At 41.2% G+C, this 26,586-nt stretch overlaps 1 protein-coding gene across 3 annotated transcripts in view; it reads right to left on the minus strand.

Moving 5' to 3' along the window:
- Nucleotides 1-1,927: 1,927 nt before the first annotated feature.
- The window catches only part of CNST (consortin, connexin sorting protein), a 107,962-nt gene continuing 83,303 nt past the window's right edge, over nt 1,928-26,586 (minus strand). For 2 of the 3 annotated variants that reach the window (XM_024929066.4, XM_014343655.5), the window contains exons 9-11: nt 22,398-23,296; nt 10,117-10,252; nt 1,928-4,573 (exon numbers count right to left, since the gene is read on the minus strand). In XM_024929066.4, coding sequence (XP_024784834.1) covers nt 4,368-4,573; nt 10,117-10,252; nt 22,398-23,296 — 1,241 coding nt within the window. In that variant the 3' untranslated portion in view covers nt 1,928-4,367. The remainder of the gene's footprint in view (nt 4,574-10,116; nt 10,253-22,397; nt 23,297-26,586) is intronic. The other variant, XM_034950189.3, reaches the window with a different exon arrangement.

Raw genomic sequence — 26,586 nt, forward strand, 5'->3', positions numbered from 1 at the left:
CCCCGTGACTACCATCTAATAGTGTGTGACACACTAGGGAAGCTCTGGTTCCCACCCTTGTGACTACCATCTAATAGTGTGTGACACACTAGGGAAGCTCTGGTTCCCACCCCCGTGACTACCATCTAATAGTGTGTGACACACTAGGGAAGCTCTGGTTCCCACCCCCGTGAGTAGCATCTAATAGTGTGTGACACACACCAGGGAAGCTCTGGTCCCCACCCCCGTGAGTAGCATCTAATAGTGTGTGACACACCAGGGAAGCTCTGGTTCCCACCCTTGTGAGTAGCATCTAATAGTGTGTGACACACCAGGGAAGCTCTGGTTCCCACCCTTGTGAGTAGCATCTAATAGTGTGTGACACACCAGGGGAGCTCTGGTTCCCACCCCCGTGAGTAGCATCTAATAGTGTGTGACACACCAGGGAAACTCTGTTTCCCACCCCTGTGAGTAGCACGTTCCCAGGTTCTTCCTTTTTATTCCCTCTGCACAAATATGTTTCCCTCAGCAGATGCTAATTCCTGAAGCTGGTACCATTTCTTGTGTCTGGGGCCCCAGCACCCGGCTCAGTGCTAGGCACACGGCAGGCATTCAAGCGTTTGCCAAGGTAAAGACAGTGATAAACGCTGTTGCTCATAGTTCTGCACTGATCTCACGGGAATCGAGAAAAAGGTGAGTTTGGAAGCAACTCTTCTTTGACCAGGGAGAAGAGAACGGGTACCTATTGGTTACCGCAGCTTTTCTCTCAGTAGCCTAAACCCAGGGAGATTGAAATAGTACAAAAATTCCTTAAGGAAATTTCTAACCTACTGTAGCTTGTATAGGGTTAGGACAGGAGGCTCAATAAATGTTTATCTTTGGGGTTGTTAAAACATCAGATGGCACTAGAATTTGTGCCATAAATCCTCGAATCACTCTTAGTCTTTTTGAAGATAGAGGCAACAGGGCAGTATAGAAACTATGACGGATTTGGGAGTTGTAAGATCTGGATTGGAAGGATGTGTATTTACTAATCTCAGCATCAAATGAAAAAATGTGTAAACACCACACACACTGCACAAAACTGTACACCACAGCGAGCCCAAAGAAACGGACAGTTACGCAGTTCATGTCAGAAGAAGGGAAAAATTCAGCCTCTCTTTGGATTGGGAGTAAATGCCTCAAGGCCACCTTCAGCAAAGCAGGTGAACAGCTAAAGGATTTCTGTGTCCTTTCCCACCTTTCTCCGTCCCTGCCACTCCTACCCCATATCCTCCCGGCACTCCAGCAAAACCCACTTCACGTAAGTCCTTCAAATAAGGCCCGTGGGCCGAGGGCGGTGGCTCACGCCTGTAATCCCAGCACTTTGGGAGGCTGAGGCGGGCGATCACCTGAGGTTGGGAGTCGAGACCAGCTTGGCCAATGAAACCGCCGTCTCTACAAAAAATACAAAGATCAGCCGGGCGCAGTGGCGCAGGTCTGTAATCCTGGCTACTTGGGAGGCTGAGGCACGAGGATCACTTGAACCTGTGAGGCGGACGTTGCAGTTGGCAGACACTGCGCCACTGCACTCGAGCCTGGGCGACGGGGCGAAAAAACAAAATAGAACAAAACAAAAAAACAAAATAAGGCCCCCTTCAAATCTTAAATCCTCCAGAAGATGTTTATTTTTAAATCTAAAAGAATGAATGTTTAGAATAATTCTCAGCTACTGTCAGCAGATGGGGGGGTATTTTAAAGCAGAAGAGCCGCTACCTAAGGACCTATTAGTCTCCCCAAAGTAGATGACTCTCTACCTGTAGGGCCAGATCAACTTCTGAAATCAAAGTTTCACTTTAAAGTAGATGACTCTCTACCTGTAGGGCCAGATCAACTTCTGAAATCAAAGTTTCACTTTAAAGCAGTTTTTTCTCAGCACCCAATGGTTCAAATAAACTCTCTGAGACACTTTGTTGGTATAGATTTTAAATTACAAGCTTGATTTGATACCCTCAAATACAGTTCTTAAGGAAGATTAGTTACAAATAGTTGTCAGTACTTTCAAATGACAGAAAAAATTACATTTTAGTAAAACTGGATGAATTTTTCATGTGTGAAATAACAATCCTTTCACCACCAGGTGGAATTACTCCAGTTCATGCAATAGATAACTATGACATTTTTAAAAACTGCCCTAATTTTTCTGGTTGCGATTTCATGCCTATTGTAAGTCAAAACATCGTTATGTTCCCGAGCTCACCTCACCCTCCCTGGGAAGTGGCGAGGACACCCACGGTTTCTCTGAGACACCACTGGGCCCCTGCTTAGCAAGCTATTGTCTCAGTGCTTTCCTCTTGCTGCGAAGGTCCCCAGGAGATGTTGGGTTCAGAGGAAGTGGCTCTGGTTGCCTATGGGCAAATATTACACCAGAGGTTACACAGGATAGAGACCCAAGAGGTGAACAGGCGGGAAGTTTTAACTTATTTTGACATAAAATTGGCAAAAATAAGCATCACCAAATTTCTGTAACTAGAAATTGAGGATAAAACAGAGGAGGTTTGTCTATTATGAGGATGTCCGTCACAGTAGAACTTGTGAATAGCTTTTATAGAACCACTTAATATAGTACCGTCAACATTTTACATATTTTACATACAATTTGAATACAAATTCTTAAAATTTATAATAGAACATTAAAATAATCTTCTAATAAAATCAGCCTTAAGTATAAGGAATCTAAATTTCATTATCTTGTACATTTCTAAATAAATATCTTTGATCTATAACCCTTGAAAATATTACAGTTTATGGTGACATGATAGAGACAAGTCAAACAGTATTATAAGTGAAAATGAAACATCAATTTAAAATAAACAAGTGTAAAAACACGCGGAACTGAAATTATAGAAAATCAAAACACTAAGTACACAGTAATTAAATATCTAGCGCTGGAATAACCAAATGCATGCGCAGTAACACACTTTCAACTGATATAAAAAGCCCTTTAAGATTCACATAATCTAAATAAATAAGCAGAAACACAAAGGGAGGTACTGTGCCAGCCAGTAACAACTAGAAAGTAAGTTCTCCCTTTTTCTTTCAAATGATCCTAACAGAAAACAGGAAATAATGATCACTTGCTAAAAAACTATAATTCATGTTTGGTTTTTTTTTGTTTTTTGTTTTTTTAATGCTGCCTGATAAAGTCAAAGCAAGGCTTCCTAAATGTTAGACCACTACACCTTAGATAAGGAAAGGCCACCTAACGGACAGATTTAAACAAAAATCAGACATTTGTCTATGGAAGGTATGATTGAATTTTCACGTAATGACCCCGCAATAGGATCTAAATCAAGCCCACAACAAGAATGCACATTCAAGCATCTGAATGCATGATCTGTTAATACTGAATTCTATATGGTGATTTCACTCAGCAAAGTACTGGTTTATTCTATATAAGACCAGGATTAAAACACCTACAGTAGGAACTGTATCTTACTTAAGTTTGCATTCTGGTTCTCAGAATCTCAGAACATAATAGGTGTAAGCGTTTGCCAAACTGAGTCCAGCATTCATGATTTCAGGAAGCTTTGCATCCGTGACAAAACTGTTGCCTGAGACTCAGGGGAGCTTTTTCTTTTGTCTCTAGGCCTGTGATTAATTTCTGGCTAATGAAGTTAATTGACACAGATCTGTCACAGTTTCTCGTTGCAGGGTCAAGAGTTCTAGAATTCATCTATTCCACAGTTAAGCCTTCTCCAAAGATTTGTGCCTGCACATCATCATCAAGTTAAAAGAAGAAAGATCATCTTTGTGATGTTGGGTATTTGCTTATGTTAACTGCCGGAAGCATATGCGCACGCGCACACACACGCGAACACACAATCACTTCATAAGTGGAGAACAGAAGTGAAATAATACGCAAAGCCTAAATTACACAGCTGCCAAGTTAACTAAAGAACGACACTGAAACCATAAGGTAACTCCTTCTGATTACACACAAACTTATTGCGTGATGGCAGAAAGCAACTTCTATGACCCAACAAGTGTAAACCAAAAGTGTTCTTTAACCATTAGCTTGACAAGGTAGCTAAAAATAGTGTGGTTAAGACTACCCTGTTTAATTCTGCTCAGTGTACCTCATGACATTAGGAGGCAGTGAGGAGGAGATGGATATGCTCTCTCCAAAGACCATTCCTTCCATCCACAATGCTTAGATCGATATTTGCCTCACTGTGTGGATTATTCTAACAGAGTTCCTCCGGCTTGCCACTTAAAGTTGCTATTTCTGATGTCCTTGGTTCCTAACAGAGGGAAGGGGAATGCTACAGAATTCCTGAAAGAAAAACTGTTTAGAAAGTCTCCCGCCTTTCACTCTCACTGCCAGCATGTCTGTGTCTGGAATGCTGCTAGGAGAGGTAGATCCAGTGCTTCAGTTCTGCCACTCCCTGCAGTAACTTAGTGTAATAGAAGTCCATGTTGTCTGCAAAGTCAGTACAAACAGGTGACTCCATGTCACCGAAAGTGCAGTATAATGCAGTTCCTCCAACACTGAGGAAAACCGTTGCTATGCACAGCAAGACCAGCAAAATACAGGAGCCACCTCCAACTTCATCTGCAAACATGAGAAAGAGTGAGGTTACATTGTCACCGAAATGGAAATCTTAGCATCTGCTGTCTTTTCACTAATTAAGATAACTACACATTTCTACTGTTGGTCCTCCATGGATGGGAAGTATTGACAGAAAACTCATGCTGCTAATGACTCTACAAAGACCTACCTATTAAATACCAAGAAGATTCAGACTTGTGGAGCTTGTACAAGCTAAAATTAAAACTAGCTCATTTATACAATGGACAGAATCACTCCATGAGAAGAAGAAAAACAGCTCACGTGCTCATAGCACGCATTAATGAATTCATTCATTTTTGTTTGTTTTTTAGAGACAGGGTCTCACTTTGTCACCCTGGCTGAAGTGCAGTGGCAAAATCTTGGCTCACTGCAGCCCTGACACCTGGGCTCAGGTAGTCCTCCTGCCTCAGCCTCCTGAGCAACTAGGACTACAGGCCTGTGCCACCATGCCTGGCTATTTATTTTTTATTTTTTGGTAGAGATGGGGTCTCACTATGCTGCAGAGGGTGGTCTTGAACTCCTGGCCTCAAGTTATCTTCATGTCATGGCCTCTCGAAGTACTGGGATTACAGGTGTGAGCCAGCATGCCCACCCTGACAGCATTATTTGACAGTCCACAGTAGAGCCTGGCTGTTCTAAGACCCTTGGGGTTCACATAATGGGACTACCTGAGAGCAAAGTCGACTTAATATTAAACAATAAAAATGCCTTTGGGTGGGATCTCTTTTGCATCTTTCTACATTGAAGAAAACAATCATTCTTTGGTTGAAAAATATCTTAATTATTCATAATTTTAAAAAAATTTTAATTTCAAAAAGACCAAAAAGTCTTCTGATCTGCAGCATGATTAAAGTGTAGGAATGCCTTTTTGGAAGGTAATTTGGCAGTATCTATTAAAATTTAAAATTAATTTATCCTACAGACTGGACAATTTTGAGAGTAAAAGACAGTGTTAAGGCTGGGTGTGGTGGCTCACGCCTGTAATCCCAGCACTTTGGGAGGCCAAGGCGGGCGGATCACGAGGTCAGGAGATCGAGACCATCCTGGCTAACACGGTGAAACCCTGTCTCTACTAAAACTATAAAAAATTAGCTGGGCATGGTGGCAGGTGCCTATAGTCTCAGCTACTCAGGAGGCTGAGGCAGGAGAATGGCGTGAACCTGGGAGGCGGAGGTTGCAGTGAGCTGAGATCACACCACTGCACTCCAGCCTGCGCCACAGGGCGAGACTCCTTCTCAAAAAAAAAAAAAAAAAAGAAAAAAAGACAGTGTTAACTGAATGCAATTCCGGGACAACAGGTGTAAACCAGGACGGCCTCAGGCCACCTGGGACATATAGTTCCAACATATCCCAGCAAATCCACCTTTAAGAATTAGGCTACAGTTCTGCACAACAAATATGATATATACAAGCTTGTTCACTGCAGCAGGGTTTGTTATAACAAAAGGCTGGGAATAACTTAGTGGTTCTGGTTACAATGGAAGAGTTAAACAATTATGGGACATTTATATAATGGAATATGATGTAAGTATTTAATAGAATGAAGTAAATTTAATATGTTCTTTCATTGAAGGATGTCTAAGACTCATGATTTAATTTTTACTTTATTAAACTGATTTTTTTCATAATTAGCATATATTTTTACAAGAAACAAATTTTACAAAACCTAATGGATACCAAATAGACTTTATTTAGAACATTGTGCAGTAATACATGAATATATTCTCCCTGTAAAAACGCAACCCCAAAAGCATCTTAGAGTCTAAGGGACTATCCGTTTTTCTCCTGCCCAATCATATTTCCTTCCCATCCCAGAGGTAAACACTGTTAAATTTGGTGTGTGTCCTTTTAGATCAAACACGTATGATTTCAGGACTTACATTAAAATAGGATTAAAAAATTGTTTGCTCTGAAATTTACATTTTAAAATAGTTTTTTTTTTTTTTGAGACAGAGTCTTGTTCTTGTTGCCCAGGCTAGAGTGCAATGGTGTGATCTTGGCTCACTGCAACCTCTGCCTCCTGGGTTCTAGCAATTCTCCTGCCTCAGCCTCCTGGGTAGCTGAGATTACAGGCACCTGCCATCATGCCTGGCTACTTTTTGTATTGTTGTAGAGATGGGGTTTCACCATATTGGCCAGGCTGGTCTCAAACTCCTGACCTCAGGTGATTTGCCCGCCTTGGCCTCCCAAAGTGCTGGGATTACAGGCATAAGCCACCACGCCCAGTCTAAAATAGTTTATACCTATGTATGAAAATATGTCTTTTATATAAATGAAGAAATAGGATCATATTAATCATGCTGTATTTTTTTGGACAGTTCAGTCTTGTCTTTCTTTTTTTTTTTTTTTTAGACATAGGGTTGTGCTCTGTCACCAGGCCACACTCACTGCAGCCTCAACCTCCTGGGCTCAAGCGATCCACCCATCTCAGCCTCCCAAGTAGCTGGGACCACAGGTGCACACACCACCATGCCCTGCTAATTTCTGTATTTTTTGTAGAGATGAGGTCTCGCCATGTTTGCCCAGGCTGGTCTCCAACTCCTGGCCTCGAGTGATCCAGGAGGAAGACTTGGGAGGAGGCTTCCCCAAGTGCTGGGATGACAGGTGTGAGCCACTGCACCATGCCTTACGTGCTTTTCTTAACATGATTCCTCCCCCCACTTCATCTATGTTAACAACCTAAAGTATTTTTCTTCATTATCATATATTCAAATCCAAACATTTAAATATAGCTTAAATATGTAAAAGCATCTATGCTGTTTGTTTTATTTATATGTCCTAGACCTGTCTGAGCTGTACTGTCCGATGTGAGCCACAGGTGGCTGTTGGGCACTTGACATGTAGCTGGTCCAAACTGAGCGGCGATGAACACAGATTCTGAATACTTAGTGTGAAAAAAAGGATGTAAAATGTTTCACTAGTAATTTTTTCATATAGATCACATTTTGAAATAATTTTTATGTACTGGGTTAAATAAAATACATTCTTAAAATTCTGGCCAGGTGCGATGGCTCACGCCTGTAATCCCAGCACTTTGGGAGGCCGAGGCAGGCAGATCACCTGAGGTCAGGAGTTCGAGACCAGCCTGGCCAACATGGTGAAACCCCCTGTCTCTACTAAAAGTATAAAAATTAGCCAGGCGTGGGGGAACATGCCTGTAATCCCAGCTACCTGGGAGGCTGAGGCAGAAGAATCGCTTGAACTCGGGAGGCGGAGGTTGCAGCGAGCCAAGATCGCACCACTGCACTCCAGCCGGGCGACAGAGTGAGATCCCGTCTCAAAAAAAATAAAATCAAATAAAAAATAAAATCCACCTCACCTGTTTCTTTTCACTTTAACATGGCTACTACAAAGTTTAAAATCATACATGTGCCTCACATGAATTTCCAGGGGATAGCATTGGCTTAGAGGAGGAAGAACAGGCCCTTCTAGGAAGATTTTGGCAGAAGGTGAGGTTTATGAAAACACCGTGTAAGTCACAGAGCTTAGGAACAAACCAACACAATCAACATTTACATTTAGTTTTATAATTCTCAAAATGAATTTATACACATTATCTGGCACGCTTTTCAATAGGGACAGACAGGCAGATGTTATTCTCCTTATTTTAAAGATGATGGAACTCAGTCTCCTACAAGTAAGTGACTTAGTTTAAGATGAGGTGGCTACAAAGTGAAATGCAGACTGTGAGTTTCAAATCCGGGGCTCCTCCTATTAAGGAGCGATTTGATCAAGTCAGTGCAAACAGAAGCGAGCACCTTATCTGGAGAAGACTGTGAGAGTTACAAGCAAGGTGCAGAAGTAAAATCAGGGTTAGGACATTGTTTCTAAGGCCCCCTAACCAGCTTTCTAATTGTAAAAATGCAGAAACCTCTACTGTTATCACTTATGTCACACCCAGAAAGCACACCTAAATATTTACACTGTGATTTTAACAATGCAGTTGTTTTATGAATATGAGAAGCCTACTGACAGTTCTGAGTTACCTTTCCGTTTACTCTTATTTACTTACACCTTAGATAAACGTATTTGCAACCATAAAAGGCAGCATTGTTCACTACAAAACTCACCACCTCATGTTAGACCAAGTCAGGGCCTTAAGTTTAACAGGCCCAGGACGAAGAAGTCAAACAGCAGCAATGGTGTTAAACTGCTGCTCTCGAGAGACACTCTTTTCTATCAATGAAGAGGAAATCACTGAAGAGAATATTCATAAATATTTTCCACAATAAAGGAGGAGTATTAATTGTCCACTGAAAAGAAGACAAGCCGGGCATGGTGGCTCATGCCTGTAATCCCAGCACTTTGGGAGGCCGAGGTGGGTGGATCACTGGAAGCCAGGAGTTCGAGACTAGCCTGGCCAACATGGCAAAACCTCATCTCTACTAAAAATACAGAAAACTAGCCAGGGCCTGGTGTGGTGGCTCACGCCTGTAATCCTAGCACTTTGGGAGGCCAAGGCAGGCAGATCATGAGGTTAGGAGTTTGAGACCAGCCTGACCAACATGGTGAAACCCCGTCTCCATTAAAAATACAAAAATTAGCCGGGCGTGGTGGCACATGCCTGTAAGCCCAGCTACTCAGGAGGCTGAGGCAGGAGAATTGCTTGAACCTGGGAGGTGGAGGTTGAGGTTGCAGTGATTTGCGCCACTGCACTCCAGCCTGGGTGACAGAGCAAGACTCTGTCTAAAAACAAAAACAAAAACACAAACAAAAAAAAACTAGCTGGGCATAGTGGTGCTCACCTGTAATCCCAGCTACTCAGGAGGCTAAGGCACTAGAATTGCTTGAACCTGGGAGACAGAAGTTGCATTGAGCCAAGACTGTGCCACTGCACTCCAGCCTGGGTGACAGAGCAAGACCGTCTTAAAAAAAAAAAAAAAAAAAAAAAAAAAAGACAAAAATAGCAGACTCACACAAAAAGTACTAAAGAGGGAAACTGAACTAAGCTCTCAACATTAACTGTCTATGGAATAGGGAGGCCACAGGTTGAATTTTGCAGCTTGCTCACTTATTTAAGCAAGTAAAGATTTAGAAATGATTTAAGATGATAGTTGGATTTTATATGTTTCTCCCTTAGAAGATAAAGCAACTAAACTGACATATTCTTTTATTTACTTATTTATATTTATTTTTTGAGATGGAGCCTCACTCTGCCACCTAGGCTGAAGTGCAGTGGCACGATCTTGGCTCACTGTAACCTGTCTCCCGGGTTCAAGCGATTCTCCTGCTTCAGTCTCCTGAGTAGCTGGGATTACAGGCACGTACCCCCACACTCGCTAATTTTTCTATTTTTAGTGGACACAGGGTTTTGTCATGTTGGTCAGGCTTGTCTCGAACTCCTGATTTCAAGTGATCTGCCCGCCTGAGCCTCCTAAAGTGCTGGGATTACAGGTGTGAGCCACCGTGCCTGGCGGACACAGTCTTTTACAAATCCTGTTAGTAAACATCACATCATCCACAAACTCATCCTTTCGGCAAACACTGAGCATCTATCCTGCTAGCCACAGTGCCAAGCGGTTTACCTTGATCCAAGCTATCGTCTATTTCTTGGAATCTCACTCTTCGCTTAGATGGTTTGTGTTGCATTTGGGCAGGATGATCTCCTACAGTATCATTCCTCTTCTTTAATATGGAGACCAATCCTTCAGTAGGAACAACCTGTCAGAAATTATAAGAACCTATAACTCTTTTATTAAGGCGGGACATCTCTACATGTAGCTATAAAAAGGCTAATTCAACAGATATTTGAATTTTTATTACAGGGGTATCCAATTCCTATAGAAAAAAATAACAATCATCAAAATCTAACAGAATAAAACTTTCACTTCTCTGCAGATGACTGAGAAACACAAAAGTCCAAAACCCTGGTTTCCTTTTTTAACCCCTGAACTCACTCCGGGGACAGGCAGCATGACGTGTTCAGTCGACTGGAAATCAGAACACCTTGCTTTGTAGCTTAACTTCCCTGTTATCGGTAAAATGATCACTCACAGTCCCCTCTTTGCTTCGTCATTAGCACTGGGTTTTGCTTTATAATAAATGCTTATAATCCTCCACTGCTTTTTTCATTCATCAGCAATTTTAAACAAATGAACATATGAAACTTAAAATATATTTAGATACCAAGCTTTTAACATTAAAGTGTTGTCCTCAGTTTCTCTGAGAAACTACGCATTTATTAAATAATGCTCTACTGCTCAAAATATTTTAAGGACTTCTAGAATTTCTCTCAGAGCCAGTTTACTAGGGACATTTTTTTTTTTTTTTTTTGGAGACAGAGTCTTGCTCTGTCGCCCAGGCTGGAGTGCAGTGGCGTGATCTCAACTCACTGCAATCTCCGCCTCCCGGGTTCATGCCGTTCTCCTGCCTCAGCCTCCCGAGTAGCTGGGACTACAGGCGCCCGCCACCATGCTCGGCTAATTTTTTTGTATTTTCAGTAGAGACAGGGTTTCACCGAGTTAGCCAGGATGGTCTCGATCTCCTGACCTAGTGATCTGCCCGCCTTGGCCTCCCAAAGTGCTGGGATTACAGGTGTGAGCCACCGCACCCGGCCTGGGACATATTACTTTCTAGTATGCAGAGGTTGGCAAACTATGGCCCACAGGCCAAAGGCCAGTGCTGCCTACTTTTGTGAATATGATTTAATTGGAACACAGCCGAGCCGATTCATCTGAACACTGTGCACAGCTGCTTCTGGGCTACAATGGCACTGTGCGGTTCTAAGAGATCATAGAGCCTAAAATATTAGTAATTTGGCCTTTCCTAGAAAAAGTCTGCTGCCTAATATCTCTTCAGACACCCACCCCACCCCTTTATATGTTGCCTTCTAGCTCTTTCACTTGGGCTGCCTCTCTCCTGCCTATGTTCCACCCCTTATTTAGAAACAAAACCAAAAACCCTCGCCATTTAGGAGCTAACAGACTCCAAGGTGCAGGAAGAAGGAAGAGGAGCAGGTGGGAGAGCCAGGCTGGGAAGCAGGAGGCCTTGCCGAAGGCCCCTGAACAGCAAGGCCACTCACAGAAGTTAACTTGTTAGTTGCCTGATTGCTACAAGCTGTAGGTGATGACACAGGCAGGCACTGTGGGCCTAACACTGAAGATATCAGTGACTTGCTGGCATCAGTGACTTGCTGGCCTCAGTGACTAAGCTGAGGACAGCCTCTAATGTCATTTATCTAATCAATAGCATAAAACACTAAATATGACTTGCAGTTCCAGCCAGCCATCTTCGATAATGCGCTATGCATAAATATTACAGATTCCATTAGTTCTTTTTATATCTTAGGGCTTTTAGGGCCAAATAGATCAAGATGGTCTTTGACTATGCTTCCCTGAATGTGGGTCTATAGAAACCATTATCTCAAAAAAAAAAAAAAAATCAACAAGCCAACAATATATTCTTTTCTTTTTATAGGAAATAATGTATTTCAGAAGTCCCTGTTCTGAGAAAACAGAAGTACTTTAGTGGCCTTGAAATGGTAAAGTACAAATATATGAAGAAAGCGACATCGTCATTAAAGAACTCCTTCACACAACAGAGAAAACAGGTTTTACAAGCACCTTGCTGACACTGAGAGGGAAACAGTCTTAACCAGTTTGTAAAGAGCAAAAGATGGAAAACAAGAATTAATTTTCATGAATACATTACTACTAAAGATGTATCATTGATATTCTTTTAATTTTTAGTACATGTAAAAAAAAGGAGAGGATCTTGAATCTGGCTGTTCTAAAATTTTTCCAAAAATTTTAAAAGCGGGGAGGAAGTTTATTGATTCCTTCACGATCTATTTTCTCCATAAAATACTGCCATACACTTACCAATAGTGAATTCACCTACCACAGGGATTTTCAAGGTGCCGTTTTAACTACTTAGAAAAAACAACCCTATTAAGAATAGTTTTAAAGATGAGCCCCAGAGTTGTGTTACTGTTAATTGATCTTTATGATATGAATTCTGCATCTATAAATTCAAGAAACGGATACAAGCCATAAATCAAAAGACAATGCAAATAGGAACAAACATGTTGACAGAGGAAGAGAAGCTCCTGAAATCATCTGGAAAGGCACAGAATGAGCCAACTGAACCTAGAGCTGGTCCTAGTGCAGCGGCTGTGAGGTCCCTGCCTTGGCTCCTGCTCAGCCTCAACCAGGGAGGGTGGTGTTTGGCTGTGGAAGTCAACACTGCTGAGGGATACAAGCCTTGTCAGGTGGCCCCACCTTATTTACTATGGGTGGCAATGAACTCTGGCAACTTTTTCTGAATTCTTTTTAAAGATGGGAGAAGCAGAGTATGAGAAATTACAATTGTGTGGGATGGGCTAACATTTTTGACACCCCCTCCGTCACAATACCTTAATTCTTGCTAAAAATCGAACCACGCCTTTTTTTTTCTGCCACCAAAACCCTTTTGTTTCAGCAGGGCCTGCCCCAGTGTCTGAAGTGAAGGAGTCTGCTCTTTTCCATCATTTCCTTTCAGTCTTGCTCAGTGATCTTCTCTAGGTCTTTCTGTTGTAACTGTCTTCTGATTCTACAGCCTACAGATGGAGAACAAGGGACGGTGGGCCAAGCTTATGCATAAGAGATGCAGGCCAAGGAGGCACTCTCAGGTGGGAGTGGCGGACAGCATCGAGCCTTTCTATTTTTGCGAGAGTTTTGGGCACAGTTCAGACCTACCTGTAACAGAATTTTTTCTTACCACTTCAGGGCAGTCCAACATAAAGATCTTAAGAAACAAGTTTGGTGGGGTTTGCCTTAATTTCATACTTGAAGGGCAAGTAAGACAAAACAAAGTCATGGTCTCGGTTTGGGGTCTCACTCAAAAGACTGACAAGTGTTTCTAAAATAGATTGGGCTGCTGATTTAGGGCATAGAGCAATGTGTTCCCTCCAAACTATTATTTTGTTTTGTTTTTGTCTGTTTTTTTGAGAGAGGGTCGCACTCTGTTGCCCAGGCTGGAGTGCAGTGGCATGCTGACAGCTCGCTGCAGCCTCAACCTCCTAGGCTCAAGCAATCCTCCCACCTTAGCCTCCTGTAGCTGGGACTACAGGCACATGCCACCATGCCTGGCTAATGTTTTTGGCATTCTTTTGTGGAGACAGGGTTTTGCTATGTTGCCCAGGCTGGTCTCAAACTCCTGGGCTCAAGCAACCCAAAGTGCCAGGATTACAGGTTTGTGCCACTGTGCCCGGTCCCAGACTATTCTTAAAAATATTTCCATTTTTTTTTAAACTATAGTGTCAGTATTAAAAGGTGAAGAATTTTTAAATCTCAAAAAATAAAGCCTTAAAACTAAATTTAGTTTCCCACTTCAATTGCCAAATTCTTACCCAAACAAATATACCAAGCCCTTCTATTGAGACCAAAAAGAATGTCTGAGCTATAATTAATGTAATTGTTACCGGTGGTGCTCTATGAATAAATGCAGAATTGAAAAAAATTCCACCCGGCCCAGTCTTGTGTATTTGCAAATAAATAGTTCTTCCCACACTTCCCCTCAAATATCAGTGACCACCTTAAATAGCATTTTCAGAGTGAACTAGTTGTGAAAACAAAATTATTCTGCAAGTCTTCTGGAATAGTGAATCCTAATGTGACAAGGAAAACATTCAGAGACACACTGCTGTTGGAAGTGCCTCCTCACAAAATTAAAGAAGAAAATAGATACCAAGTCACATTCTTTTAATGATATAGGTTTTACTCAATTCAGAAACTCTAGGTTGGTCAATTCTGAACAAGAACACACAGTTGGCTTCCAACTGATTTGAGAATTAACATTCATAAATCATATTATTATAGTATATGACAAATAACTTAAGTGCCAGCAATTTCACTCTAGTGGCACATGTCAAATTTACCGCTACTATTCCTAACTACAGAAACAGGTGATATTCTCTGCCTGCTTCTTTAGTGTTGGGTTCCATAATAACAACTATAATTTAGTAAATGTGCACATTTTATGTAACGATATTTACATACTATATCATATTTAATTTTCACAACTCTCTTTTAGAAGCCTTATCAGCCCCATTTTGCAGACGAAGAGGCCAAGCTTCAAGGGCTTGAGTAACTTGCTTAAGCTTGCAGTGCCAGTAGTTGGTAGAGTTTGAAAACAAATTCAGTATCAAACCTCTTGCCAGTTCCTTAATGTGAAAATATCTTATTTTCTATGACTATTAAAATGTTGCTTTATGCCATATGCTATAATATATATTACAATTAAAACAAGATTAATAGAACTTTCAAATAAGACTCTAGCAAAAATTCTTATCTTACACATCACCTCATTTATGAGATACTTAAACTAATGGCCAAATTTGTCCATCTAGAGACACAGGGGAAGAGAAGATTAGATGAAAGATCTTTGTGTCATTTGATTAATCTGGAAGTAGACTAATGTCATGGCTCCTTCTATGGCAGATTGATAAAAACATGTCACAGCTGGGCCAGAGAGTACCAGCTGTAAGCAGCAGCCATTTTCCAGAAAGAACACGGCGGTCACCTCAGACCCACAGCGCTGCATCTTAGAACACTGCAATACAGGGAGAAGGCAAACAAGGGGGAAAACGCATGATGATGAAGTACATCAATGTCGAATCTTTAAAAGATTCACTTAAAAAGGAAAAAGCCTTTAAAAAAATCACAGGAGTTTTACAATGTGTCTAAGTTTCTAGGTGAGGCATTACCTCATGTTTTTGCAATTTGTTTTGCTTGCTTAAGGGGGCAATTTAGTAAGTACAAAATAGAAAAAGAAATGAGAATGTCAAGATATGATCCCATTTTTAAGGCCCAGAAAATTGTTTAAATAGCTGCCAGTTCAGTTACTTTAAATCCCCTCACCTTGCTGAAATTCTTTAATAGTTCTTCCAGTATCCAAAACTATATTTTTGTTTTTATGTTAACTTATTATGTGTCTCTCCCTCTAGAAAGTAAGCTTTATGAGAGCAGGGACTTGATCTGTGTTCAGCGCTGTCTTCCTAGTTTCTATAATATAGTAGGTGCTCACTAAATATGCCAAAGAATAAAAAAAAACACAGATAAGCAATTTACATATAGATAGCACCTAGCAAATACTTGTTTGAGTAATGTAGCTTTTTCACTGAAAATAATCAAAACCAAATCATGAAAGGATATTTATTTTTATAAGTGAACTAAGAAAAAAAGCCTTACTGTGTATAGTGGCTGTTATTTACAACAGCCTGTATTAGCTTTGCAGAGAATATGAAGATGTATTTAACAGAATCCCTATCTTTAAGGAGTCTGCAGTTTGATGTAGAAGACAGTATGTGTGCGTCTTATGATAACAGAGAGAGATTACAGCTAGACAGGACTTTGGGAAGAGTGATGTTCTAGCCTCAACCTCATTTGAAGTTCCGAGGAATTGTTTGAAAGAAACAAACTTCTGGACTCCAGTGATCAGGGAATGATGGCATCAGCTAGCACTTACTGAGTACTGGCCATGAGCTAGGCACTGTTTGGTACTTTCCATGCTAAAAGGCCATGACCTAGATGTGGAGGGCTGGGAAGAAATAGGTATGTGGAAAGAAGGTTGCTCACCTCAGGGTGGAGCTGACATACACAGAGGGAAAAGAGCAAAGGTGACAACATGCAAGGTGTATCTGGGAGGTGGCGAGGGGGCCAGTCTGACTACGTTACAGTCTGAGACCCCAGGACAGAAGATGACGTTGGGGAGACAGAGTGGGCCAGATGACAGGAGTCCTGAATGTTGAGTAGTACAGCCTTTATCCTGCAGGTAAAGAGAGCTGTGGGAAAGGAATGATAGTGTAAAAGTGTTTCATAGCAGGAGTTTAAACTCACAGTCTGTGTGTTCGATCAAGAACCCTCAGCTGTGGTTGGTTTAATCTGTGGAGTTTAAAAAAGCTGTATACTTCCGGACAAGGCGTGGAAACCTTCTTCCTATCACTCTACACCTAACTCATTTCATTGACTTCTAATACCTGACTGGCTCCTTGGCTACCAGTTTGAGACCCCAAGTTTATAGAGCCCTAACATGAGACCGATTTGGAGGGGAGAAGATGAAACAAGGGACAGGGAAACTTATTAAGTAACTACTGCAAAAGTCCAGGAAGAGCAGTACAAATATAAATTAAAAGAGTGATTAAAAAGGAAAAGAAAAAGAGCTTTGCGCAAGAGACATGGCTATCAAGAGAAGCATTAATTAATTAGGAAATGTAGAGGTCATGATAAAAACAAAAGGCAAGGACGAGGCCATTTGGAAAACAGGTAATTCCTGGGTTTTCCTTTGGGCGCTCTTTAGATATCTACATAAATTCTGGGCCAACCATTGTTTCTAAAACCTCTTACATTATTGGAAGACTGCATTTCTTCTATTGTGAGGAGGCTGGACTTCCCCTGCTCCTCTCAAAAGAGCCATTCTGGGCAGAACAACCATGATTGCTGTTTCTAAGACCCTCTTTTGTTCCGGATCCATAGAGCAGCTACCAATGTGATTTCATAAGCGACTACTGCTTAGTGCTAGCCTCCCATCTTCACTTGGCAAGAGAATCCCACAGCAGCTAGTCGTAAAGTAACTTCCCTGATCCCAGTGATCTATCTAGTCAAGAAGTAACTACCTCACTTAATAGGCAACAGGGAAGAAAACTCACAGCTTCGATTAGATAGCTTCTCTAAAGGCAAATCCAGGAGCAATCTGGGTTGTCATTTTTCTCCCCACTAGATACTGTGACCTTATGTACTCCCCTGTATTTTGCTTCATGTGATACAAGCAGTTCTGAAAACATTTAAGTAAATGTTGCTAATCTAGACAGAGGGCAAGGAACATGAGTTGCTCTCTCCCAGATTAAAAGCTTTCTTTTTTTTTTTTTTTGAGACGGAGTCTCACTCTGTCGCCCAGGCTGGAGTGCAGTGGTGCAATCTTGGCTCACTGCAAGCTCCGCCTCCTGGGTTCATGCCATTCTCCTGCCTCAGCCTCCCGAGTAGCTGGGACTACAGGCGCCCGCCACCACGCCCGGCTAATTTTTTGTATTTTTAGTAGAGACGGGGTTTCACCGTGTTAGCCAGGATGGTCTCCATCTCCTGACCTTGTGATCCGCCCACCTCGGCCTCCCAAAGTGCTGGGATTACAGGCGTGAGCCACTGTGCCCGGCCAGATTAAAAGCTTTCTAAAGACCCAAGCAGTAACACAGGGCTTCTTCCTCAGATTTTAGAAATAATGAAATTATTTCTAAAAACAAAAATCACTTGAATCTGAAACACTTAATATATTTTTCTGAACATATGACATTTCTGCAAGCAGATTATAAATGTAGATGTTAATGAAGAAAAATGAATGGTTTATCTTCACACAGCATATCATGTTGCTAAAATCTGCTCACAAGGGGACCTCTGAATTACATACTATGATTATTTTCAATGTTCAAAAATAGATTAACTTTCGTAAAATGTATCCAACATTCAATTTCAACCTCACTTGTTTAGAAAACAGCTACCTCATCTCTATGCGTGTAACAGTCTGTACAAGCTGAGTGTGCACCCTGTGGGTCATCCTGGCACTCTGAGTTTGCATGGCACATTTCGTTCAAGTTTGGATGCTAGGAGCTCCCTCTGAGTCTCAGGCTACAGGAGGAACAGCTGAAGAGTTTAAAGAGAAGATAATGCAACTCTTCCAGGTTCCAGAACCAAACAAACACATGATTTATTTGCATGATCAGGTTCCTGAGTAAAGGGGGTTTGGGTTCTGACATTAAAATCATCATGTCAGTGTATTATAGGTATTATAATACAATTTCATCCTTTGCCAAAAACTATGGGATGTTCAAATTCAGCAAAAAGACAACACACTTGGTGCCAGACGACTGTTAGATTGCAGGCTTCATGTGCATAAAAATCCTTACGTGTATTTTCAGTCACTGCATCTGTAATGCGGCCCTCACAGAGAAGTCACTCAATAAAAATTACAGAATGAGAGAATAAACGAGTAAATCTTTCCAATGTGTTGTCTGACAATGCACATGTGATCATTTTTTTTCTTAAAAATCTATGAAAGGAGGATAAAATTTTTGATGCTTTTTAAAAACAGTATACAGTATAAACTATACTTTTGATGATAATGTGTCATGCTATTTTTTACGTAAGAAAGAATAGCAATACTTCAGATATTAAGCTATCACTTTACATAGCAAATTACTGGGTTTGAAAAAGCTTTCCAAACCTAGACAAGTTCCCTTTATACATGTCACTATATAAATAGTATAGACATTTTTAGTTCTCTGTGACATTTTATGTAAATTATTTCATTTGATCTGATGAATCCAATTGTTCAAAGCAACACAACAAAACAAGTGCTTGCACTGGGCTGGCAATGATGATCAAAACCAAATTCCACTGGAGCCAAGGCTGGGCAATGCAAAAGTGGCAAGAAAATGAAAGCAGACAGACAAGAGGAAAGGGGAAAGCTGGCAAAGAAAGAACAAACCAACCTGCTCTACCACAAACACAATGGTAGAAAGAGGGAAGTAAGAGAACCTGGGTGGGGAGAAATGATAGGGAGATCTGGGAAAGCAAACAGAGAAGGACCGCCTGCGATAGCACAGCAGCGTGGAGGGGTGGAGGGGGCAGACTCATTGCCTCGGGGTTCCTAAGTGCAAGAAAAATGCTGTTCATAATTACTTGGTTATTAAGAGATCATGTTCTATATCCTCTAATCACAAACGGAAGGAAGCATAAAAAAATATTTCAAAAACAATTCCAGTAAAATCAGCCAAGCGTGACAGTGGAGATCCCCCAAAAGGCCAAGAACATCATCTGATTTCTCATTGTATCCTCAGCACCAAACACAGGGAAGACTCTTAATAAAATTTTACTGAAAGCACAAACAGAAAAAGTGTTTGAAGGCCAAGCATGGTAGTTCAAGCCTGTAATCCCAGCACTTTGGTAGGCCGAGGTAGGTGGATTACTTGAGGCCAGGAGTTGAAGACCAGCCTGGCCAACATGGTGAAACCCCATCTCTACTAAAAATATAAAAAGTAGCGGGGCATGGTGGTGCATGCCTGTAGTCCCAGCCACTCGACAGACTGAGGCACGAGTATTGCTTGAACCCAGGAGATGGAGGTTGCAGTGAGCTGAGATCGTGCCGCTGCACTCCAGCCTGGGCGACAGAGTGAGACTCTGTATCAAAAAAAAAAAAAAAAAAAGTTTGAATTAAAATTTTATATGTTCAAATCTAAAAGAAATTTTTAAAATAAAAATCCTAAGTTTGCACTTATAAGCAAACCCACAATTGCCTGGATATTTTACTTGGTCCAAAACCTCATTGTTAAGGTATTAGAAAATATTAAGTGTTAGTGATTTTTAGCATTGAAACTTTAAAAACTCCTTTCCTGACAGAGTTAGGCAGACTTTGTTAAACCATGCTTTTCAGAATAGCGAGGGTAGTAAGTATTCAGAAAGCAAATGTTTAACAATCTGCTTGGCATTGTCATAGGAAAGTAAATTAGTTTTGTAAGTCATGTATATGTAGCTTTTGGGGTTCTTAAAATAGCTTAATAGATCAATATAATCTTAGGAAAGGAGACCATTATGTATTAACTTAATAGAAAAGACAACTTTAAACACATGTAATTTCCACTGTTAGCTGTTACCCAGCAGAAGTGACATTGTGTTTTGAGTCTGAGGAGGGAATATTCCATTTAGTTGTAATACGCAACATTAACAATCTGCCACCTTAAAATATTTTTCCCCAATATAAACAACTCTTTAATTTCTTAGAAATAGGATGACTCAGTTGAGAACAATTTTAAATTTAGTGATGTGGGGAAAAATAATTTGGGAAAGGGATGTTGATCAATTGTAGGCTTTGGAAATACATGTCAATAGATGACTGAAATATACAGGAGAAATGCTACAGACCTTTGATACATCCACAACAAGACCCTTGTGCATCTTCAACACAGCTGAGTAGGGAGGAGGTTGAAGATAAAGGTTACCAAAACTCAAAGAATTGCTCTGGAGGGGACATCTGGCAAACTAGATGATAGAAATTTATCCAGCCGAACAGCTTTCAGGCAAAAGCAAAAATTGAAATTCCAAAAGTTCCTATTATCCCCCCAAATATGAGTTACTGGGGAAAGATAGTTCTAAAAAGGCACACCATATGATTATCAGTGTGTAACTAGTCAAATGTTGAAATAGAAGAAAACGTTTTATAAGGTGGGCAAGACAACAGGAGCTCTCTGCTTCTTCTTCACAGTTTATACCTAAAAAGGTAAAATTAGACCACATGGGTTCTCCCTTTATGGTCAACTTGATTGTTGGCATGAGAAAGGGCAGTCAGACAGTGGTAACTATTTTGGTATTACAGCTAAGATTTGAATATGGGTATAAGCTTTGTGTTGTTAACTTCCTGTACCAGAGATTTAGTTAAAATGTACAAGAGAATGAATACCGGATTAAGTGCTATACCATTAGCTCTAATTTTTTAAAAAACTATTTTTAACATTGTGGAAAAATATATAACACATGAAACTGCCATTTTAACTCTTTGTAAGTATACAATTCAGTGGCATTCATTACAATCAAAACGTGTACCATCACCACCATCTATTTCCAACATTTTTCATCGCCCCAAATGGAAATTCTGTGCCCATTAAGCAATATTAAATAATTTTGTTAAGCAAAAACCACAAAAAAAAAAAACAAAACAACAACAGTCTGTAGAGAATTAACTGCAAATGGCAACCAAGCTGTCTGGTTAAAATAAGAGAATGAATAGTAAGCCAAGTGCTTTACTATTCTATCTAATTTTGGCAAGAAAAAAATTAAAAAGAAAAGTCATTGTTTACAGAGAATTGACTATAAATGGCAATAAAGGGAGCTAGTAATATAGCAGCTATAATTACCTTAGACAGCTTTTCACAGTCTTCTGTTTTCACACATATTTTACTGTCTACTTTGGCTTTGTTACTTTTTCATTTTCCCCCTTATTTTTTTTTTCAATGATAATGCTGATTTAGAACACAATGAGTACAAATGGGACTTAAAAGTGAACTTAGGGGGAAAAATGGTGAAGGAAAGGAAAGGCAGCTAGTATGCTAATTTTCAGAGAAGAAAACAGGCTTACAGAGGTAAAAGGTAACTCCAAGAAGCTGTTAACTACCTGGTGGGATTGTACTGGAACTAAGGCAATCGAATTCTGCTCTACCACCCCAGGCCGCCTTCGCGAGTGTGCTGTAGTTTGGATATGGCTTTTATCTTTTCTTTTTCCAAACTTTTTTTTTGTATTATCAAACAATGAAAAATGGTCATTTTTCCTTAATCTCTTTTTTCAACTTAATGTAAGGTTAAAAATTAATTTAGTACCTCTTGCATTTTAAAATGTTCCCTCTATTCTTTAGACTATTTTAAAAGATTTAAAAAATATATTAACGAGAGGAAGAAACAGTAAGTACATATCATATTTTATCTGCTAGATGTATGAGAAGAAAAATGAGACTTCCTTATTAGAATGTGACTATTCTGGTTTGGATTCCAATATCTGGAACTGCCACATAACAGTCAGGACTATAAAAAATGGATATATACAATAACGCTCACTCTAGCTGGAGGCATGCAAGAGAACATCTTGTAGTATGAACATTACAATGATTAAAAGTCATTTTATTCAATACATACAAATGTAAAACCTACTAATAATTAAAAGCTTACGTTAACTAGAATTTTCCCTCATGTTTGAGACAAGGGAAAACTTACAAAAACAAGGCAATTTTTAATACATATATATGTTTTTTAAATGCCATTTTACTTTTAATTGTACTTCATCTCTGATTTACCTCTGCAATCTCTATCCTTTTGGCAAGATCATCAAGAGAAAGACAGCTCTCATCAGAAGGCAGATTCTCCTGGAGACTATAGGATGCTTCTTCAGGAGAGAGATCTTGAAGGAGATCGGAGTCGTCGTCTTGGTTATCTTCATAGGAAAGGGAATCTTCAGTATCTTTTAAACAGCCTTCTAAAAGGCTGTTCAAATAGTCTTCTGTTTCTTTGTTGAGTTGGTCATCTTTATCTCCCTTTTCCTCTGGGGCCATACACACCTCTGGAAGCAGTATGCCTAAGTCAGATATTTGATTATTTCCACAGAGCACATTCTCAGAACCGTCTGAGTCAGCCTGCGCCTGTGGTGATTTTCCATCACTGTCTGTAAGATCAGGCTGCTGCAGCTCATTTAATTCATTGTTCTCAAGTTGGTCTGTGGGCAACGCCTCAGAAGCATCCCGAAGTGGCAAACGGAGTTCTTTCCTCTGAGCCTGTGAATATTTACCCTCAGAAATCAACGCAGGAGGTATACGGTCACAGCCTGGTGAAATCAACGGCTCTGTCTCTGACTTGCTGGAAAGAAACACCTTAGGGTCTTCAGCAATGCCCTCTATTCTGGCCACATCCTGGCAGGCCTCTGTTTGAGCCAGCTGCAAGCGACTGTCATCCTCACAAGCATCCTCAGAAGAGTCTGGCCCAGACGGGCTCCCTGCTGTCTCGGAGGACTGGGTGTGGAGCGCTAACGTGGCTTCCGCGCTGCAGAGCAGCTCCTCCATGTGGTCCTTTCCTGCAGTTACCGAAAGGCTTGGGGAATCTGCTTGCACGTCCATCTGATGACAGCAGGGACTGCTCCCCAGGGGCTCCACTGTATGTTGGCTTTCTTTACTTGACTCTGTGCCGAGACAAGTTTTACTCTCTAAAGATGAAGAAAAATAAATTGTTAAAAATTCAAAACAACACTTTGTATAGGAAGGAAAAGAAGGGACATATGAATATGTGTAATACAACAATATTCTAACCCTTTCAAATGGAAATTCTGTCTGTTGCATAATAGTGTCTTTAGGTAGAGGAAATACCCAAAATATTTAGTAAATAATCCTTATACATAACAGGGATTATTCAAAAGCATGCGAATATGAATAAATCACTTAGTCCTCATTAAAATCAACAAAGTCATTTTCAAAGGTTTAAAAGATATTCTGAACTTTATTTATTAAACTTTTACATTAAAATGAAGTTACAAAAATTATTTTCAGCACATTTAAGGCATGGTGTATGGGGCCAGGCACAGTGGCTCACGCCTGTAGTCCCAGCACTTTGGGAGGCCGAGGTGGGCGGATCACCTGAGGTCGGGAATTCGAAACCAGCCTGACCAACATGGAGAAACCCCGTCTCTATTAAAAATACAAAATTAGCTGGGTGTGTTGGCACATGCCTGTAATCCCAGCTACTCGGGAGGCTGAGGCAAGAAAATTGCTTGAACCCGGGAGGCGGAGGCTGCGGTGAGCTGAGATCACGCCATTGCACTCCAGCCTGGGCAACAAGAGCAAAACTCCATCTCAAAAAGAAACAAACAAAAAAAGACATGGTGTATTAAGTAAATATTTTTACATGATGAACCTCAGTAACACATTCATCATTTTAAATGTAAGAAAAGTAGTACTGGTCTGGTTTACTAAGATTAAAGGAACAAACTCGGTTCTCTTCAAATTTATAATTTGACCATAATAGCACTAACAAATGTGTTTGCAAATTACTTGCAACTTTTTTTTTTTTTTTTTTTTTTTTTTTGAGACGGAGTTTCGCTCTGTCACCCAGGCTGGAGTGCAGTGGCGCGATCTCGGCTCACTGCAAGCTCCGCCTCCCGGGTTCACGCCATTCTCCTGCCTCAGCCTCCCGAGTAGCTGGGACTGCAGGCGCCCGCCACGGCGCCCGGCTAATTTTTTGTATTTTTAGTAGAGATGGGGTTTCACCGTGTTAGCCAGGATGGTTTCGATCTCCTGACCTCGTGATCTGCCCGCCTCGGCCTCCCAAAGTGCTGGGATTACAGGCGTGAGCCACCACGCCGAGCAACTTCTTAAAGGGAGGTAGCAAAGGGTAGCAATAAAAAGGATAAGTTTTTGCAACAAGTAGAAATGGGTTTGAATTCTGACATCTCTTTCAATTTCTACTTTAAGTAAAACCAACTTATTTTTCCTTCACTTTAAAATGAAACAGTTAAAAACCTCCGTGTGAATAATGAATGAGAAGTGCATGGATGGGTAGGTAACAGAGAAGCTTGCTCATCCTCGCTTTATTGGTACACTTAGCGTTCATAACTATTTTAGAAGCTTTAACCTTTTTGGCCGGGCGCAGTGGCTCAAGCCTGTCATCCCAGCACTTTGGGAGGCCGAGGCGGATGGATCACGAGGTCAGGAGATCGAGACCATCCTGTCTAACACGGTGAAACTCCGTCTCTACTAAAAACACAAAAAATTAGCCGGGCGTGGTAGCAGGCGCCTGTAGTCCCAGCTACTCGGGAGGCTGAGGCAGGAGAATGGCGTGAACCCGGGAGGCGGAGCTTGCTGTGAGCCGAGATTGCGCCACTGCGCTCCAGCCTGAGGGACAGAGCGAGACTCCGTTTCCAAAAAAAAAAGTAGTTTTAACCTTTTTATACGAATATGTTGTTTAACTTAAATAAATAATGAGCCAAAGGTGAAAATAAAAGAGAAAATATGATGATAATTTTATTCCATTTATTTACTGATACTTTTTTTTTCTTTCTTTTTCACCCTGGACTCCAAAAACATATTGATACTTTAATACTAATCACCAACTGACAATTGAGGCCCATACCATATCAAGCAAAAGGCATTCCTGAAACGTTGCCTTCAGATTTCAGAGCATCTGGTGCTGAGGCTGCCACTCAACTTCGGGCTGCTGAGACGTAGCTATTCAGTAGAGTTCATAGCACCTCCCCTGACACCCTGACTCAAATATCAGATGCGGATCAGGAGAAGGAAGAAGGGGTCACCTTTGGGAGAATACAGCCTTCCTTCTCTCTCCCCACCCCCAAAGAATCACTCAAAGTTTGTGAGGCTGCAAGAAAACACAGGCACCTTTCACTTCCCTTTGGTTGCCTGCTTTGACACTGGGCTTGCTGTCTGCCCCTCCCTCTGTTAAAATGGGGCAAGGTTAGAGCAATGAGGGCCACATCCAAAGGAAAGGGGGCCAAGCCACTCCACGAATTCCAGGTACCCAAAGGTTCAGAAGATGTCCCTCGAAACATGTCCACAGGATTCAGAGACTAAATAAGATTGGGGACCACAGTCCCACAGGCACTGTGAAAGCACAGGGCAGAGAGAACCCCCACATCAGAGGACTGCGGTGTGTTGCTTCCAGCTGAGGGTCAGTTACCTAAAGGCTGCAGTTATCTAGCGGAGCAGCTTGGGAGTAACCTCCTCCGTAGCTGCTCCTGCTGGAGCCACCGCACAACCTGGGTTCAGTCATAATCACCAGTCCAGCTAACTCCAACCAGGAGCAGACCGTGTTCCCAGCCCTGGCAACTGGAGGGCGGAGAAGAGCTTTGAGTACAGTGAGATTTAAATGTGAAAATCAAGTTCAGGATTGAACAGGGCTAAGCTCTAAATAATCAAAATGAGACAATTTTTTCTTCTTTTTTTTTGGAGACAGAGTCTCGCTCTGTCGCCCAGGCTGGAGTGCAGTGGCGCCATCTCGGCTCACAGCAAGCTCCGCCTCCCGGGTTGACACCATTCTCCTGCCTCAGCCTCTCCAGCAGCTGGGACTACAGGCGCCCGCCACCACGCCCGGCTAATTTTTTTGTATTTTTAGTAGAGACGGGGTTTCACGGTGGTCTCGATCTCCTGACCTCGTGATCCGCCCGCCTCGGCCTCCCAAAGTGCTGGGATTACAGGCATGAGCCATCGCGCCCGGCAAAATGAGACTATTTAATAGCTTATAAGTGACTGAAAAGGTACAGAACAGTCTGAGGTGCCATTCTGTGAGTAGGAGGTGGGGTGATGGACAGCAGCTATGCCACGAAATACAACCACTTACAGTATAGTATCTAATGAACTGAGATACCACTTAAGTGATAAGTAATAAAGACTATCTGTGGGTACAATGTATTATTTACAAAATAGCCTGAAAATGGTTGCTTCATCCCATTATTTAGAAATACTACAGAAAATAATGGGGAAAAAAACT

The sequence above is a fragment of the Pan paniscus genome, chromosome 1 (genome assembly GCF_029289425.2).
Source record: "Pan paniscus chromosome 1, NHGRI_mPanPan1-v2.0_pri, whole genome shotgun sequence".
Classification (NCBI taxonomy): domain Eukaryota; kingdom Metazoa; phylum Chordata; class Mammalia; order Primates; family Hominidae; genus Pan; species Pan paniscus.